Raw genomic sequence first — 19,957 nt, forward strand, 5'->3', positions numbered from 1 at the left:
CAGGAAGTTCACCTGATCTTTGTTACAGTGGTATCAGAAGAGGGCAAATAATGGACCATGTCAGTCAAATCAACTGTGTGTGTGTGTGTGTGTGTGTGTGTGTGTGTGTATTATGTGTATTCATTGGACTTGCCATGGTTAATTTGCTGTTTTGACATAAAGTGGGTTCTCTTCATTGTCAAGCATATTTTATTTGGTTTATTTCAATGTGTTTGGCGTTCAATAAGGTTGTCTCCTCATCTGATTGCAAATGTACAGAATCTGAGTTGAATAAATACTGTAGATTTGTTCATGTTAGATGAGCTCAAAGTACCAGCTCCACAAGATTTGGCAATTTTTAGTCCTCTTGATTTGCCATTTATCTCCATCTATTTTGATGGCTTTCAACTGTACATGGTTTTCAGGGAACGAATGTGCATTTTTAGCATTTAAGATTAAGATTTTTTCATATAAGACACAAATCTATAGTATACCAGTAAACAAAAGAAAAAGGTCTGTTGACACAGTACCTTTGGAACATGGTAGGGATTTGTGTATGACCTTATATTCCAGAATTCCAGAATTCCAGGGTTCTCCACAAGGGGACTTTTGATGGCTGGGCCACCCTCTCTGTTAAAGCCCCAGTATTTGTAACTTTTAACAATTTTTTTCATATTTTTGATTAAATGACATCCTCAGTATGTGAAAGTAGACCATAATTAATACTGACTTGCATGGTTTGCATGCCCAGCCCGCCTAACGATTAACAGTAAAAGGAGTGAAAAATGACTTCTTGTCCGGACCAGAAGTCAGCTTTGTTGACACACGAAACGAAACGTAATCACACCACCGCGCATGCTCAACCACATCTACGCAAGTTTTACTGTGGCGTCCGTAGAAACCATACGCTCTTCGAAAAGGTCTGGTCCATCGAAACTGGAGACTCAGCTAAAAACGCGCGAAAGTTGGGTGAAATACCGGAAAGATATAAATATGTAAGTGTTTACAGATTGTTCCGACTATAATGAGCCGTGCAAACAAACGTCTCGAACAGCTAAACTAACGACGGAGGCAGTCGATTGTAAGCTTCATGCAAGGCACTGCACGTTGTGACCGATGGTACGGAGATCAAGTTTGCTGAATGAATTGAGAGAGAAAAACATATATGAATAAAAATTCAACACTTCACCATTGTAATCATTGAACTAGTCGTTTCTTCCGTTATGAAGTATAATGAAAATTTCGTTGAAAATAAATGACGGGACTGATTCTGCTCCGTCTACTCAAACGAAGTTTTGTGTACGGCCAGGCTACGCTGCAGGCAACACAGCCTATCAACTTCGCATATCGTTGCCGTACGGCGTAATTGAAAACGCTCAGAAAGGAAAAATTAATCTTGAATGCAGTACAAAAGTCTTACTTAATAATTTAAAAGTATTTCAAAATAATATCGAACGTAACGGGTATCTAATCCTCACAAGGACTACAGTAGTACAACAAGTATCGGCTAGCTGCGATGCGATGGAAGTTCGAACACAAGAGAGATCCCGGCCTCACTGCAAAGTCGTCCCCTGCGCACCCGGCCCGACAGCAAACTAACCTCTTGGTTTGATTATGTTGTTTATATTTTTGTATAAAAATTCATGATACATATCTGACTTTCACAACCGTACAATTTGCTCAGGCTGTAGTCTACAGACGATCGGAGGGAGCTAAGGCAGGCCCCAAATTTGCATGGGAAATGCCCGGGACAATTATAGACGCAGCTCGATGAGAAAGTCATTCACATAAACCTAAATGAAGTGATCAATACAAAACTTTTAAACATCACTGGTTCTGAAAATTTATGATCAACGGTTCTGACTTACGGAATTTACACTGCGACGTTGTTTTTTTTGTGTTTGGCAAGCTACTAGACCTGTAAGGCTGTACTATATGGAGGTAGGTAGTAGATAGTACAAGTGCAGCGGGGCCGGGCCGAGATTGGTGTGGGGCCTGCAGCAAGGTAAAATTGACAGCGTCCATTGCAGAATGCCCGCGTGTTATCCTTTCTCGTTTGGGAGGAAATTTACCGCTGTATTCAGAATGCCTTTTTACCAGTATAAAAGCTCAGTAACTGATGCATCAAGAGCCAAGAGTCTGTAAATTTCTTAGCAGTAGCTCCATTGTTTTTTTCTAAATTTTCGCTGAGATACAGCAGTGCGTATACTGGTCCCGATCGTTCCGACTCAGGCGTTCACAGCTGTTTAGGGAGCCGTCATTATTTACGATCTGGTGGTCGGAGGAATTACATTAGAAACTCCGAAATTTTGAGTCGCACCCCAGCCAACCATGATGACTTTGAGTAACCCCCTCTCTAACAGAAAGTTTGGCTTACCTGAGCCCATGTAATAATATGTAGATATAAAAGCTCACCTAATAAGCAGTCTCCGACCATATAGTATTGTTAAATTTGGATGGGTAGCATGTCATTATGGTATGGTTAAATGTCCAAATGGTTGTTGAACTCAAGTCAAATAAAATATACATTTCTATGATAATATTAAGGATGAATTCACAACAGTTCAGTTTTGTCCTAGATCCTGTGCACTTATAGTGATATCTGTCGAGAACATTTCTCCATGACCCAGCCTCTCCTTCCAACCCTGGTAACGACTGCAGAAAACTACTGTGTGACATCATCATCACCACTGTTGATCCTCATCTTTAATGTCGCTGGTGTCATTGCGGACGTACATGAACAACGATATCATTCTCATCGTCACTATCTTCTCTTTCATAATAAGTATTGCTAGTAGTAGCACCTACTTGTAGTTTTTTGCCTTGCTTCATCTAGTTGATATTTATTTGTACTGTTAGAGTATTTATTTTCTTTTTATTTAATATGTATCAGAGTAAAATATATATAATCAACTAATCATTATGTCATTGAGGACAGAGTAAGACAAAGAAAAAACATTTTGAGCACCCCCTTATAACTTTCAATTTTTGAATGACCCCCAGGTCGTAAATACTGACGGTTCCCTTACTTTCTGCCAAAGGCCATCGCGTTCACTGCATTCGACAGCCTACCATACATTGCCAAACTATGTTGCTTCGATTTCGCAATCACCTTGCCGCTAAAGCGACAATCAGCTGAAATTTATTACTTCAAGTTACTCAATTTTGATAGCTATTTGCCTACAGAAGTGAGCCAAGTGTATATAGTGTCGTCTTGATTTTACATCGGTACCCGGAGTTCTAAGTGACCAACTGCAGGGTGCGCATCGGTGCACTGCCGACTGCAGTTTGAATAATCCGTATATAACGCACACGGTACCAGAATAGAATGTTAGCCTCCTCTGCCAAAGTTCTGTATCCTCTGAAACACAGTAGCAGTATGTATTTGAACAGAGAAGAACAAAATAAAACCATTCGCAGGTCATTCAGCCGGCGACCATGGGCGATTACCCGGGCAGTGTGGCGTGGCGTGGCAAGGCCCCAGGAATGTTGCAGGCTCGATGATGTCATCAGTATCGGGGTTCTCGATCACATGCACAGCCTACAAATTGTCAACAAACCTGCGCGGCAATCCAACTCGATCGCGCAATATTTAGCGTTTGTATGTCACTACAGGAGCACAAATTTGGCTTATTTCTTTACTGAACAACATTTCACGATGGATGTAAGAGAATAATATGTAATTTTCACATAAAAAAAGGTAAAAGTTACAAATACTGGGGCTTTAATAACCATTATAAAAGAATATATTCTCCCCGATATTTTCACAACAAAGGAATATGCTTATAGTGCATTGTTATGTAAATTGGCAGCCCCTTGATTTTCCAACCTGTGAAGAGCACTGCTGATTATGAATATTCTTACATGGTACATGTACATTTATGATTCATTCCAAGGGGAAAAGAAATAAAAATACTTACATGTAATTTTTCTGGCTGGCAAAACATTGCAAGCTTTATTCTACGATAGACTGGACAGTGCAAATTTAGAAAAACGTACAGTACATCTATCGGTTCTCAACAGATTTGGACATTAAAATATTAGGGAACAACTTCTTACAATACATGTAAAAAAGGGGACTGGTTTTGAACATTAAGAACATAATTAAATTAACTTATACTGTGACTGATGAAAGATTGGACTCCTTAATGAAACATACATATACCGGGTGGGTGGGGGGGTGTACACCAGTACAGGAAATGTGTATTTCACTTTGAACAAGATTCAAATATGTCCCAGTTACTGTAGATCCTAGAATGATTCACATGTCACTGTGTTTTCAAATATAACATCATGCAGCATTTGAAATCTGTATTCACAGTACCAATTTTATATGTTTAGGTTCAATAGAATTTCCCTTTGACATTTTTATGCAGCTGTTAAAGTCTGTGAATTGACATATCGTGTTTCCTCTCGGAACAAAAATTAAGTTCCTCTTTTAAGTTGACCTGAAAGCAGACAGCGGCAGGGGAAGTAACTTTTTCAGTTTGCAATGAATGTGACAACAAAAAGGAGCTATTTTCAGGGGGAATTACACATAATTGCATTAGTTGACAGTCAGACATTGTATACAGGTAATGCCATAACAAGATGAATAGATATGCTAAACCACCTTTTTCTGAAAGGAGGCCTTAAGATTTTATCTTCCCCAGCAGGTGATCTTCCGAAAATTCATCAATAAAGACATAGGTTTTGATGAATCCAGCAATTAATAGCAAGAGAGTTGCCGTTTTCTGGATCAAATATGACCGGCTTGATGAGACTGAAGATTACTAGGCATAGACCACACTTTTACTAATCACCATAATCCCAGGGGGATCAAGTAGCATCAATAATACTAGGGAGGTGCCCAACACTTGATTTTTGACAGTGTACCGTAGATTTGGACCAGAGTTTTGCATGTATGAATTATGAATCAGACTGAACTACACAGCTGTTATACTCTCCCTGTCAATATACGTCTTTGCTATAGCTGTAACCTTTGGGTGATGTCAGCTCAGGGACAAATTTTGTAAATTTCACCCTTTGACTGTGATGTCTTGGCAAGGTGACTTGGTGCAGTACATTGTGATTTTGAATCCATTCAAGGAATCACCACATTATTGACAGATGTGTTGTTGTTTGTGATGTTCCATTTTCACGTAATATTTTGACATAGATGTAGTTAGATTTCTGCATCCTTGTTTGACATGTCAGTGCATGTACATGTATATAATAACCTATGCATGCACAGCATGTAGAATTGTTACGGTACATATGTACATACTACAACAGTTGTATGTGTATATGTATACTGTGTCAAACACAATGTAATCCTTTATTGGAATGTCAATCCTTACAGGATCTGAATTTTAACAATAAGTGTCTCAATGAAATTGAATAAGTGTCTGAAAAAAGACAACACAAAAAAATACAGTTTAAACATAAACGGAAAGAAAATATAAATGTAAATACAGTGTGTGTGTGTGTATATATATATATATATATATATATAATATATATACCGTACTCGTCCGAGTATAAGCCCCTGCTCATGTATAAGCCCCCCTACTGATTTCAGAGGATTTTAGAAAATACATTACATCTGTGTATAAGCCCCTACCCTAGTGTAACTGAAATACAGAAAGGTTAGGAGAGTATATTTGGTCATTTAACTTGGTAAAATTACTTTTAGATAATAAAGAAACTATTAAAAGATGTTAAAACAATGGGAAACTGGAGTTCTCTTGACAGCATCGTAAGGAAAATAACACGTTTTTCCAGTACTATCTTGATTCTTTGACCCTGCTCACCCCCGTCGCCTAAACAGAATAGTCTCACTCACGTCCGCAATTGTTTATTTTCATTCACGGCCACGATGTTTTCATGCTTGAAACATGCAGTTTCTTTTGTTTGAAGCAATTATCCTTTCATTTGTGAAGACTTTTCCTGGTGACTATTACAATTTTCACTGCTATGTTGTTGTTTTCACAAGATGTAGACAAGTTTGATACTGGAATATTGAGTTGCCTTTCCGTGTAGGCAATGCATGCCTGTTCACATACTGTTGATCAGCAGCATACATGACGTCTTTGTTTCAAGTTTTGGGTTTTTTTTCGACACTGAAATATCACCAAAATGTCACTTCTGTATTCAGAGATTGTACAATCAATTTTTTTGGATGTGTAAGTCAATTTTGAAAGCGATAGAAAGATCGAGTCGTGTTGAAAAAAATTGTGCATAAAATTAGCATAAATTAAGCGTCCATGCCAGATAACATGGGGTTGCTCGAGTATAAGCCCCTCCCCTAGTTTTACTGCTGTTTAGTGTTGCCGAACCGGGGGCTTATACTCGGACGAGTACGGTATATATATATATATATATATATATATATATATATATATATATATATATATATATATATATATATATATATATATATAATATATATATATATATATATATATATATATATATATATATATATATATATATTTAAACATAAACGGAAAGAAAATATAAATGTAAATACAGTGTGTGTGTGTGTATATATATATATATATATATATATATATATATATATATATATATATATATATATATATATATATATATATATATATATATATATATATATATATATATATATATATATAAGTAAACTTGCGATGGACAGATACATATAGGTATATTAATGCAATCAGATATTAGCTAACCTTGGCAAAAACATTGATAATATTTATTGGAAGCCATAAATATACTTTGTTGAATCTCTCACACTGATAATAATGTCACATCATCTTTGTACTAGGTCAAGTCAAAAGGCCCAAATAGTACAGGTGCTGTTCGACAGATTGTGCGTGTATGCTGTATGTGTGGATATTTCAATTTAGACGAGTGTAGTATACATTTGTGTGTAGATGGGTCACTCACACTGCTGACATTATCATCAAGGTCACTTCCGGGTCACCATTTCCTTATCCTGTACCTCTGTTCTTCTTGTATTCAAAGACAAAGACATGACAATGCCATTTAGTCATTCACAAGATCCACCACCAAATATGGCTACATCAAAAACGAAAAGTGTACATTTCATGTGTTGAGAAGCACACTAATGCATGACACAGCACAATTGTTCATCCACCAACCCATTCCATTTAAAAGTATACATCTCAGATTGCCCCCTCTCTTGACATCTTTCAAGGTCATTATGACATCATAGCCAAGTGATTAAACAGTGTACATGTAGTTTGAACTTTTTAAAATTTTTCAGTAGCTTGGCAATTTAACAATTTGTGTGCATTTTTGGATGCATATTTGATAACTTTAAGTTTAAAGATGTAGTCTGTTCTAACCACATTTCTATATATAGATTGGTTCCTGTCAGATTTCTGTGATTTGTCAATAACCGTTGCTTTAGCTTTTTAGCAATCAAGTCTGTGATGAAGTTGCTGTTGGAGTATTAAGTTGTTATACAGTAATACTGGAAGAGGCAGAGGTAGAGGTAGAGGTAGAGGTAGAGAGGTAGAGGGAGAGAGAGAGAGAGAGAGAGATAGAGAGAGGGAGAGAGAGAGAGAGAGAGAGAGAGAGAGAGAGAGAGAGAGAGATTAATTGTGTAAAAGCCCTCCGCACACTAGGTACATGTATGATTATCAAAACGTAAAGTTTGGGTACCGTACCAAAACTAGGGAGAAGTTCTGGACAAGAGGTAAAAGAAAGAATTAAAAAACATGATGTCAGATTGCAGGAGAATTAGGAATTCTTGGAATAGAATGACAGCTCTGAAAAGGAAGAAGTTTGCATGCAGTAGTTTTGAAAAAGTACTATGCTTATGTTCAAATAGAAACACTGGGATTTAGATTGTGTTTATGGCATGTCTTCGATTACATGAACTGTTGATACTTCCTGTTATCTGTGACACCAAATGTTCAGCTTTGTTGATAATGATATTCTTTTATGCAAAGTATATTAATGGGCGCTGTTGGAGTATGCAAATCAGCCAATAATGAGTCATTATCAATGGAGAATGTTCATTCATGGCTTCAAATTGTACATTACATACATGTTGTCTGTTTGAGGAATGTTCATTGCACTGTCCAAACTATTATCTCGTTCTGTCCACCATGACAACAGCAATACGCTGACAGTCCATGCAATGATTGTAAATAGCTTTCTATAAATAAATGGTGGGTCATTGGAACAACAATTCTGATGAGGAAGTTAAGATAAAGCACAGCACAGTTGTGTTTACAGTAACATTATCACGACCTGAATTGCAGAGTTTCAGTTTACTTCAAGAAAGAAATTTTCAGGATTGTCCCATTTCATATTTATTATTCAATAAACATTCAGCCAACACATGACGTACTGTATCGTAATCGTGTGTCCGTTGATATGTATTGAAATTATAGATTTGTGATGGTCTATGTAAATGTTCTTAGATTTGTGTAGAGTTTACCCAGGTATCACATGTGCATTTATATAGAGTTTGCATTGTGCAAGTAAATTTAGGTTGGTTAATTGTTTAACTGGTTTTCTGAATTCTTACAGTGTAGACTTTGTACTGTTTAAACTTTAACCCTTTGAGTGCCAAAGTTGATTTTTGTTGCCTTTATACAATATAACACCAACAATTCCTTTCAGATCTAGACAATTTTTTTCTGATTTTTCACAAAATTTTGGTCAAAAACTGTAGCCCATGAACATTTTTGTCTCTTTGGTCCTAAATCATGGACAAAAATGTAGAAAAATTCATAAAAACTGGTAAAGTGTTAACCTGACATTTTGGGGGAAAATTACAGTGCTCAAAGGGTTAAATGTAGCTCACTGTCACTAGAGTACAAGTTGCATTTACAGTGATTCAATTTTGTAATACTTGTAATTACAGTATGCCTGAAGTTCCAAAAGAATTGTATTTATTCAGTTTAAACTTTTGAAAGATGTAAACAAAAAAATAAATGGAGGAAAATTGCCTGCATATCCGGAAAAACTGCTGCAAAATCCTGAAAATTCTTGAAAAATGTACTTTCTGTAATCAAAGGGCCACCATATCTATGATCAAAAAACATAGACAGTCACAATGGTGTAGCTGCCCTGGTTCAAAAAGGCCAGGGATGGGGATTAACTAAGGTGTTAAGAAGATTTATGAGGTATTTCTGTCTATAGGTTTTCCTTTGAAATTGCGATTATTATTGTACAGTGCCTTTCATTGCTTGGAAAGATGGAGTGCGTGGCCAATATAACAATTTGCATATTCATTTGTTGTGAAAATGGAGTTTTGTTTGTTATCACCATAAGAATAGAAGGTGTGAAAAACAGGGGGAAGGGGAAACTCATTAATAAAACCCCCTCGATGAGAACCCTGGGTTATGTACATTGTAAATATGTTGCTAGATTTTTGGATTAAGTCTGAATCACTGAGGATCTATCAAAATAAAACAAGAGTGTCAGGTTTGAGGTGGAAGTTACTGTAAAAACAACAAATGGCCAATGAGTCATTGAAGAATTTTGAAATTATAATAACATACATGTATACATGTATGAGATACATTGGAGATCTAGAAATATTAGATACATTGTAAATATGGACTGTGCACTTATACATGGCTTCTCTCTTTTTTCTCATTTTCAGAGCCGACAATTGTCCGTCTTTTCCCGGAAAATTATGAAGATGAAGGAGCACTGAAGCAGCTCCCTGTGTTTTGCTTCCCTTATGATACTTCCAGGTATTGACTTGCATGCACAAACACACTTGGTTTATGTGATAATCACATCTTTGTATTATTCTTCAAAAATTTACAAACTCACTCAGCCTCAGTGGAAGAGTACATTACTGTATGTGTCATTTCATCTCAGGGGCAGCAACTGGGTTCCATTCAGTACATGGAGGTAGAATTATATTTGACAAGTCAAGTATTAACTTTATGTTTGGATATTCAGGCAAGATTCCTGTACTTTGTACGACAAAAATGCACATCTTGCTGGTTAGAAGGATTGTAATTGATTAGAGGAAGTCTCCAATACTTGTATAGCCACATTGAACAGTAAAGAAGATTTCAATTGATTTATTATTTAGCAAATTATACATGTATTGTGCTTGTATAACTGAGGTGTATGAAAACCTGTAATAGAATGTTTCATCATAATAATTGTCAAAGCCACCTTAATGTAGCTACTCTTTTTGCATTTTGCTTCCCCGGAAATACCATCCAATCTTCGGAGATATGTTTATGATTCCCATTGTCATGCTATATTGTACTCTTTGAAAATGCCATAATTTCAATCCTTGGTGATATGTTCAATTGATTGTTCATGGTTTTTGTGTAGTCTGTCTTGGTGGTCATATGTGACTTGCTAGTCAAAAATTATTTAGTTGTTAGAATTGAAGTTGTATGTTCATCACCAATGTTTTTAAAATGTTCTGTGGTCACATGTCGTCAAGCATTTTTACCCAGTTGCTTTTGATTTCAATCCATCTTAAGAAAAATGCTAAAAGACACAGCAAACGAAGTGTGAAACTCAATTCAGTAGAAACACATACAATATGCAAATTTTGTAGTTCTTCAATTATGTCTGATGTCATAGTTAGTTCTCTTGAACCGTGTACTATGCTAATGAGCAGACAGAAATAGGTTGGCCTGCTCTGTAGTTTCACGTACATAGTCTTATCACTGAAACTAAATCATAGGAAAGAAATTACATATTTGTCACGAAGCAGTCATTAAGAAAAAAACAAATAATCAAAGATGGAGTCAGTGCATGATAAAGGCTGACCCCTACAGCCGCACTAAATCATAGAGATGAACTGTCAACAAAAGGTTACAACCCTTTTGGTAACCCTGACAAAGTCAACAAAGGGACAGATATTGACGATGAAACTTTGGCACATTTTATGTTATCTTTCTGGCTCTACCTTTTGCAGCATGTTCATGTAGCTGTGTACGGTTCAGTAGAGCTTCATATTTTGCAAATAATGGAAACATTTTAAATTATACCTTCTATTCTGTTTTGTCAAGTTTTAATTTTTTGGAACAATCTTTTTTATTCCGTCGTTTGTACTGAGTGGTCAAGCTGAGAGATGTTGTACCTGTAGATTATTATCATACACAGCTACACATGTACATTATGTTCAAAACTTCTAACTCAATAGTTGGTACATTATATTTACATGAAGGAATGTTAGTTTGAAAGTAAAATGATGAAAATAATGTAATCGCTTGCTGCTGATGGGCCTCTTGGAGTCTAAAGCAGAACATTAAGGCTTAGCAAGTTATTGGCAGTATGCTGTATGTATGTGAGGTGAAATACAGCATTGTTGATAAATGACTCAGAAAGCAGGGCACATCTCCGTTTATGGTAAGAAAAGTTCTGGAGAAAAACCAGCTGAATGTTTAAAGAAAAAGCTTCTTTCACGAAGAATGCTAACAGGAACTGTACTGGCCAACTGTGAATGAATGTTTATACAATGTCCATGCATGCCGTAGATGTTAGCTTTTCGTGCTCTGTGAATGCAATACAGTATTCAAGAAATAAATTGTTTCCGTATGCATACACAAAGAAACATATAGAACACACACCTCTGTACCCAACCCCAGTCATTTAATTGTGTGCAATTCACCTTACTGCCTGTGTTACTGAAAGTGAAAGACACAACACAGCAGAATTATACTGTCAGAATACTGAGAAAACTTCATAACATGTATTTAGGTAGAATGCACCTTGGAGACAGATGATCAGATTCTCAAAATTTGATACTTTCAAATTGCTAGTTTGCTGTTTGTGTGGAGTCCCTTTGAAGCATTTGGAGTAACTCAGGTTTTCACTATCAGTACTTTTTTCATTAAACGGAAATGTATTTTTACCCATAGAGTTAACGTAGGAATGGTTGTTAGAGTCCATAGGAAAGTGTAATCAAAAGTTTAAAACTTTCAATTTTTAGACAGGTTTGATCTTCAACGATGTGTGAAACAAATGGAGTACAATATATTGCAAATTTGTTTTCAGAAATATGTAAAACTTTCATTTGATATTCAATACACTTCTCTTTCTCTTTTGACAAATTGACATTTTACAGTGTTCATGTCTATAAGAAGGCTATTGTATACAGTGTTCTTGTTAGCCATAGTATAGAGTCTGTGCGAAAAGCTTTCAGATCACATTGCCCTATATAATTTAACCAGTACTGTTTGTCATGTACGTACAGATCCATTACACCTTGTCGAAAACATTAGAGAATATATTTACACCAAATTTGGTAGCATAATGATTAAGGAAAGTTCATGTAAAGTATACATGTACATGTATATTGTACGTCAACATTGGGAACATTAGAGTTGTATTAACTTTGTTGTTGCTAACACTGCCAATGTGCTGACATATTGTAGATATACAAATGTGTGTTATAGACATATACAGTATATAACAACAAACCCAAAATTCAGTAGCTGCCCTTCTGAAAGACAAATCATACATGTACATAGATATATAGTAGATCAGTAGATCAATGAAATCTTAATATCAAGGTACCCCTCTCACACTACCAGTATTACAATAACTGTGGTGAGATATAATACCATCATACATGTATGTATACGTAGACCATATTGCCCTTGTACACAACTGTGATATTATGTTGATATGTATGTGGTATCTCTGGCTGTAGTATGATAAACACTACATGAACCAGTAGGCCGTATAGCCAGTGTCCATTACAGTTATATTATATAGATGTGTATATGGAATGTCTGTCTACAGTATGATAACACTACCTAGACTATATTGCCAGGCTGTGTATACATTAATATAAATGTATGTGAGAATCTACTTCCCAGTAACTGGTACTGTATATGGGCCATATTGTCTGCTTACATTTGGTTTACAATGATAAAATTAATTTATGTAGCAATATTGTTTATGCTTTTGTTCTTTCCTTGATAAAATACGACACCAAGACCCCAGTATCACCTTTTAATCCGATATTTTTGCAATAGAGCAATGTGCACAGAGAACGGAGATGTACAGGGTGTATCACAGCTCAAAATATCTTTTTGAAATTATCATACAGGCAACTCTTGTGTAATATTTCCTGTATCACTTTACTCTGGTTTCGTAGGAAGATGATATTATTTCCATTTCATTTTCCTTGTAGATCTCATGATCTGTGATAATGATGGATAGTTGTTGCTGCAGTCTGTTAACATAACATACGTACAAGTACATGTAGCATGAACATGTCATTGTTTAAAAAGATTTCTGGACAGTGTGGATTTTGTAAATGATGCACTGTCTACATATACCGGGTACATATATTTATGTTCAGACAGACACAGTATTTTCCAAGTGTTCACCCTAGGGCCATCGTAAAATTGTAGCTCTTCAATTTCATTTATCTAATAGTGAAACTCATAAACATGAAATGTTTGCAAATTAACTACCAATATGTGCCCATCCATTGCTTTGAGAGAGAACACAGACTTGATTTTTAGAGAGAGCATTAACTTAATATTCAGAGTACATTTTGAAATAAACATGTATTTTTGTGTGCAGTCCACCGCAGTCACATTTCAAGAATTCCAATGAACATGCAGACATATTGATGATTTATGGAACTTTCTTGATTTTTTGTTCCAGCAGCTATAACCCAGCTGGTCAGTTATTTACATTTGTATTGACCGATATCGATGGCAAATACAGGTATGGATTTTGCCGGCATCCTCCAGGAGCTCAGACATGTCTCTGTATACTAAGGTATGTGCTGGTTTTACTCACAAAAAATTGTTTCTATTTTTCTCATAGTTTTGGTCCAACCTAGTGACCTTCTTGCATCAAATTCATATATTGCTCTCTCAGGTCAAGTTTATTTAAACAGTAAAACAAACACGCTCATAAATAACATATATTATCAAACTGGACCACTTGAAGACCTACTGAAACAAAATACATGGACACAGTTTTTTCCTGCAATGTTTTGCTAAGACATATGAATATAAATTTGAATATATACCAGTGTTGCCGCCAGGACGCGCCCTTGCGACAATGTCCCCAAAACGGAACCCGTTGTCCCTCATTCTTGCGTATTGCAGGTCACCTCGGGCGCACTCGTGTGTCAACTGTGTTGGATGTAGTCTACAAGTAATATCTGTTACTAAACGATGACCTTTGTTTTGCATAATTATTTCCAGGCTTGCCCTTTAAATACGTACTGTCGGAGCTAGCCATGGTGAAAAGTAATTAAAACATTACACTTGATATCATAATTTGCTTGACCGTAGTCCGTCTGAGTTCTGATTGGCGACAGATAGGGAGATACGGTAGACTGCTACAATTGCCTGAAATTCAAGCATAGTGACACGGTCCCAGTAGCTTGAAATTTGTTCAGTGAAACTAATTTGTTGTAAAATAATACAAAATTTGATGGACAACTTTTTTGTCCCCAAAATGTACAAAATGTCCCCCAAAATAAACTGTAGTGGGACACAGTGTCCCCTGATTTAAAATTCCTGGCTGCAACACTGATATACATATATATATATTTTGTGTATATTATACCAGTATATATTTTTGTACATATGTGTGTTTGTGTCTGTGTCTGTGTCTATGACTGTGTCTATGATTCTTGCCGACTTTATCCAAGCATTGTATATGACAATGGAATGTATCACTTTCATCTTCTGGGACTCAAATTTGAGGCATTCATCAATGCTGATTTGATAAAAAAAAGAAAGAAAAAGAGTGTTATTTTGCTGTTTAGAAGTTTGAAATGTATCTGTCTTCACGTTATTTCCTGGCATGTTGCTCCACCCACTGTACCGGTATTGCAAACAATGGAGACAATACCAAAGTCATGTGAGAACAGGTTAAACCTGTGTCCTCTCAGAGGAGATAGTACTTCCTGTCTCAGTTTCTGTTACCTGCTTGGGTTCTTCAATAGTCTTGCTTGAAGGATACACTCACAAACAATCCAAGCACAAACCGTACTGTTATCCTTTTTGTCACTGCTCTTGGGCAATATCTACTTCATTTTTGTTGTAGCATGCACCTCAAGAGTGAAAGACTTAAACTTTGCTCAAACTTTCCTCAGTGAGATTTTCAGCCATTCTCTTACCAAATCAAGAATGAAAATCATGGGTCACTATGCAAAATTTAGTACCAGAAAAGCAAATCACCGAACATTTACTGAAATTTAAATTCAATATGGCCGCCATCCCTGTGTTAACTCTATGGGGAAAAATAAGGTTTTTGAATTTTGAAAAACTACGACATTAAAATTGTTTCTTGCTTGTAAATTAGCCCCCACAAGTGGTAGAACAGAAAAGTACTGAAAAAACTGAGGGTTTGAATTTCTGTCCCTTTGGCGCATTCAACCTTAATCAGAATAACCAGTACTTTTTGAATGTTTTGCACATCACCCATTGTACATAAAATATTCGTATCACCTGAGACTCTGCAGAAATGTACAGTTGCTTGTGTCTGGTAGCGTAGCATGATCTTTCATAAAGAATGCTACACTAGTACTGAACTGGACAGAAACCATAGCCAGGTATGGACAGCGACTTTGTAGAGCCTAAGAGCTGGCAGCCCAACAAGTTCAAAAAAGTTTGTGATAGGATAGCCAAACCTTTGACAGTAAAGGCAGCTTTTACGTCATGTTAATTATTTTTATTTTTTTTTCTGTAGTTACTTACCATGGTTTGAAATATTTTACAAGTTTCTGAACACTCTTGGAGAGATGATGTGTAAAAAACAGGTGAGTTGACCTTGATTTCGGAAAATTGTGACAAGTCATTACCAAGTAATTGACAAAACTTTCCCAGCTCGGAAAGTAGCATACCATTGTGGTCCAACCTACAGTAATAATATTAATAATGTATATTTCCTAAATTGTTAATGATATGCAATCACAAAAAGTGATCTTACAAAATTGTTATTGATATAAAAATTCAGTGACATACTAATACAAGTACCAGTTTGTGTCCAAATGTGCACTGATATTTATTTTTCACCAAATTTCTCATTCCAGGGTCAGGCTGGGGTTACAGTCAAAGAGTTTTATTAAAGTATCAATTTTCAGAAAGTGATAGTAACATGTTTTTTGAAATATCTGTGTCTCTATGGCAGTAATATAGCACACAGCATAAAGTGATCACGTATGGAGTCTATACATGCCAAAATGTGTATCAACGTAGTTCATTGAACTTTTCCATTCAGGGTGACGAAGCTATGGTCCTTGTAGATGCATTTCACTGCTACTCTGTCCCGGAACCGGGCACTGAAGTCACAATAAAGACGCGTATAGAAGGCATGGTAAGTCTGTGGTCTAAACAATGATCTGTACAAGGAAATAACATCAAATATTTAACACCTTCATGCAGGTATTCCAAAACCCACCAATCAGATTCCTGTTCAGTCAGACTTCTTCAGTGAATGAATAGTTGAAAAAGTTAGTGGCGAAAAGGAGAAATGGGAAGTTTTTGAATTCATGCAATGGTTGAATGAATTTGGGTGAATACTTCCTTGAAATATTATAACAATGAACAGATCACAGGAGTTGCACTGTTATTCACTTTAGACTTAACCCTTTGAGTGCCAAAGTCAATTTTTGTCACCTTTGTAGAATAAAACCCAAACAATTTTTTCCACAATTTTTCAGAAATTTTGATAAAAAACAAGCCAATAAGAAATCATGTCAATGCAGTCCAAAACTATCAGAAAATTATAGAAAAATACATAAGAATTTACAAAATGTTGCACTAAAATTTTGGAGGGAAAAATTATGGCACTCAAAGGGTTAAGGCTTACTCAGAAAGGCTGTAATATATGTCTGTGTATTTCATTGGGTATCACTTGGTGTCACGCAGGAAGGTTTTCTAAATAAAGTGTGACAGTGCAGAGATCAAAACTTTACATGAAGTTATCATCATAAACATTGCATTTGGTATTCAGGTTTTGGCATAAGAACAGTACTGTCACCACCATGCTACCACATTGTATTTGCCAAGACATCGCCAAGTGAATGTTTTTGAACAAAAAGCTAAAAGCTGTCGGCTACCATACATATTTCATTCAATGCTCAAAAGAAAGGGAAAATGCATTTGAAATAGCCATATATGTACAGCTGCAAACATTGAAATTATGCTTGTCAGAGATGCCAGATGGTGTCATGAAAAAAATAATGAAAGAAGATAACCACTGCAAAGGCTGGCAGCCGGTTTGATATCTGCAATCAGTGTTCTCTCCTGTCATTTGAGAAACAGTGTTGACTATTTGCATAACAAAAAATATTCAAAATTATTACTAAATTTGCATATCACCATTGGAAAAAAAGCGAGCAATATTATCAGATATTTAGAGAACTAGTTCACAATAACGCAGAAAATAGTAAAAAATGTCTCAAGGACAAAACAGGAGCATAATCTACAATGGATTCATGAACACAGCAACCTGTCATGTAAAATGCTGTATGTGTAGCGGTTACAGATTGTTAGAGGCTGGATGTACAACTATGTCTTGATTATTTAGAAATTGTCAAATTTCTCTATGTGATATTGTAAGACCACAACTTATCACTGTTGTGATGGGGTAAACATTTGGGGGGTTAATGTGATACTGTTGGCTGTTTATGTTGTATCTACATTGCCAATGTTTCTGCATCATTGACTGGTACAGTGGTTCAACGTAATATGTTTGCATATGGTTGTGGCAATTGAGATTTCATACAGTAAACTGCATACAGCTTCATACACATGATTTTTTAAGTACCTTTTTTTCACGGCTTCCATGCTATGTGTCTTTGCTCGTTGTCTGCCAAATTTAGCATGGGAATGATACAGTATAAAACCATTGTACAACATTGTGTAGAGTATTTTGTCTGTATAACAATGACTGAATGTATCACACTATGAATGTTATCACAGCAATGCGCTAATGTATGTAGAAGATTTTAGATACATTTGCCATTACATAAACGGTGATGTTACACATTTCATTTACCTTGGCAGAAATTCTCTGAACTTGTATAATGTCTGATATATGAACATCTGTTGAGATGTGCACCATTGTGATTTTCCATCTTCACCATGTCATTGGTATGCTGATGCTGATACAAGAAGTGATAAAATACATTACGGTGGCAGGCGCCTCAAAATTTTAAGGCCTAAACTTTTAATCCACTTTCTGTAAGGAAACTTTCAATCATTCTCATTTGAAATCAAGAATAAAAATCAGGGGTCACCGTGCAAAACTTGGCACTAGAGAAACCAACAAGCAAGGTTTACCGACACTTAATATTCAAAATGGCTGCCATCCCTGTTGAAACTCTATGGAGTAAAATTAAATTTTCAATTACCATAAAAGGAGAACCAGTTAAAACTCGCGTTCCTCAATGAGCTTAAAAATAAGCCCAACAAATGGTAGGCCAAAAAAGTATGTAAAACTTTGAGAGTCAGAATATCTGTTCCCAGGACATACACTACCTCAAGTGTTTCAACATATTCATGTAGTTTGATGTGTAAAAGTTCCGTGAATCAGCCAATGACAGTATATCAAACATTAATACAGGTACTTTATCTCTTTATTTCTGTTGAGTGTCCCATGGCTGTAACTTTTCATGTATTTGTGATTATTTTTCTTTGTTTGGTAGATAGAGCTTCCCAGTTTATTGCAATAATCATGTTAAAATGCTGTATGGTCCAGTTATCTGCACAGCCTGTATGTGTGTAATATGCAATGTAACTGTTGACAACTGAAATTTCGACTGGACTAGAAAATCAGTTGCCAATGGTAAATTCGCATGTTGTACACAAGGCACTTTGTTTACATGTACAATGCTTTAATACTGTGTATTTTGGCATAAGTTTAAGGAGGTGGTGTAGAAGAAAATGCTCTAGCTTGCTGAGAACAAATTAATGAAAATATAAAGAAAAGGATTACAGCTAGTGTGCCTGTAAAGGGCCAGTAGTGTAACTTTTGATGAATTTTTTCACAGTTTTTTTAATGCAAATTACAGTTTCTTATTCTCCTCCCCAAAGCATGTTGAGATGTACAGTATTCAGCTTGTCAGTTTAGCCAATGCATGTGCAGACTGCATTGTTATCATTGACAAGTGAATTCTGGGCCGGACTAGAATTCAAATATTAAAAATAACAGTACATTCTACCATAAAGATGCTGTTTTGGCAAGCTTGATAGTAAGTGTTTTAACATGCTTTTGGAGTAAGACAAGATACAGCTGTTAATATTAAAAACAAAAATAGTGAAAAAATCATAAAAGTAACAGCTATTGGTCCTTTAATGTCTACAATGATGATAAAAACTCCAAGTTTAAGTGAACATTTCTTGATCTGACAGACACCTTATGAATTATAGAGAAAATGAATATTTGAACAGTGGAGTGAATTACTGTACTGTTTTATGCTCAGTACCAGTCGACACAATCTAAAACGAAGTGTATACCAGTGTGCTAACATTGTTCGCATTTGACAAATGCATTGTACTTTTGTAGTTTAAAATATTAGTACTCATGTACAATTAAGAACAACCTCCTCAGGTACGTAATGTAAAGCTGTACGATGTGCAGTAACATAAACCCTATGTATACCTGAGTGAAGTATTTTCATGCTGTAAGCCTCAAAACCTTACTATTTTCTTTTCCTAGAATTTTATGACATGTCTCTCAAGAATTTCTCGAAAAGTGTTCTTGTAATTGCTCTTGTGCCATTTCCCTTCATAATACATGGCCCACCTTTCTTCCAAATGTTACAGGGGAAAATTTACAATTTCCTTTCTGTGTACCCATTTCTGTTTAAGTCAACCCGATTAGAGTCTGAAATTCAAGGCCCTACATAGCTTTTTCCGTATTATCCTATTTTTACGTTTGTCTGTAGCATGCTCCAGAACTTTCACACTTTACTTTCACACTCTACTGTTTAACTTTTTCACCTTCTTTTGAAAAATGTTTTAACTTAACAATCATGGGTTTTGAAAATAAGGAATCACTGACATAT

At 35.8% G+C, this 19,957-nt stretch overlaps 1 protein-coding gene across 26 annotated transcripts in view; it reads left to right on the forward strand.

Annotated features, from left to right (window-relative positions):
• The window catches only part of LOC139152509 (DENN domain-containing protein 1A-like), a 70,044-nt gene that overhangs the window by 14,882 nt on the left and 35,205 nt on the right, over positions 1-19,957 (forward strand). For 15 of the 26 annotated variants that reach the window (XM_070725691.1, XM_070725669.1, XM_070725692.1 and 12 more), the window contains exons 3-6: positions 9,590-9,683; positions 13,588-13,704; positions 15,634-15,703; positions 16,165-16,260. In XM_070725691.1, the coding sequence (XP_070581792.1) occupies positions 9,590-9,683; positions 13,588-13,704; positions 15,634-15,703; positions 16,165-16,260 (377 nt within the window). The remainder of the gene's footprint in view (positions 1-9,589; positions 9,684-13,587; positions 13,705-15,633; positions 15,704-16,164; positions 16,261-19,957) is intronic. The other 11 variants (XM_070725670.1, XM_070725685.1, XM_070725686.1 and 8 more) reach the window with 1 other exon arrangement.

This window comes from Ptychodera flava, chromosome 16 (assembly GCF_041260155.1).
Source record: "Ptychodera flava strain L36383 chromosome 16, AS_Pfla_20210202, whole genome shotgun sequence".
NCBI classification, from domain to species: Eukaryota; Metazoa; Hemichordata; class Enteropneusta; family Ptychoderidae; genus Ptychodera; species Ptychodera flava.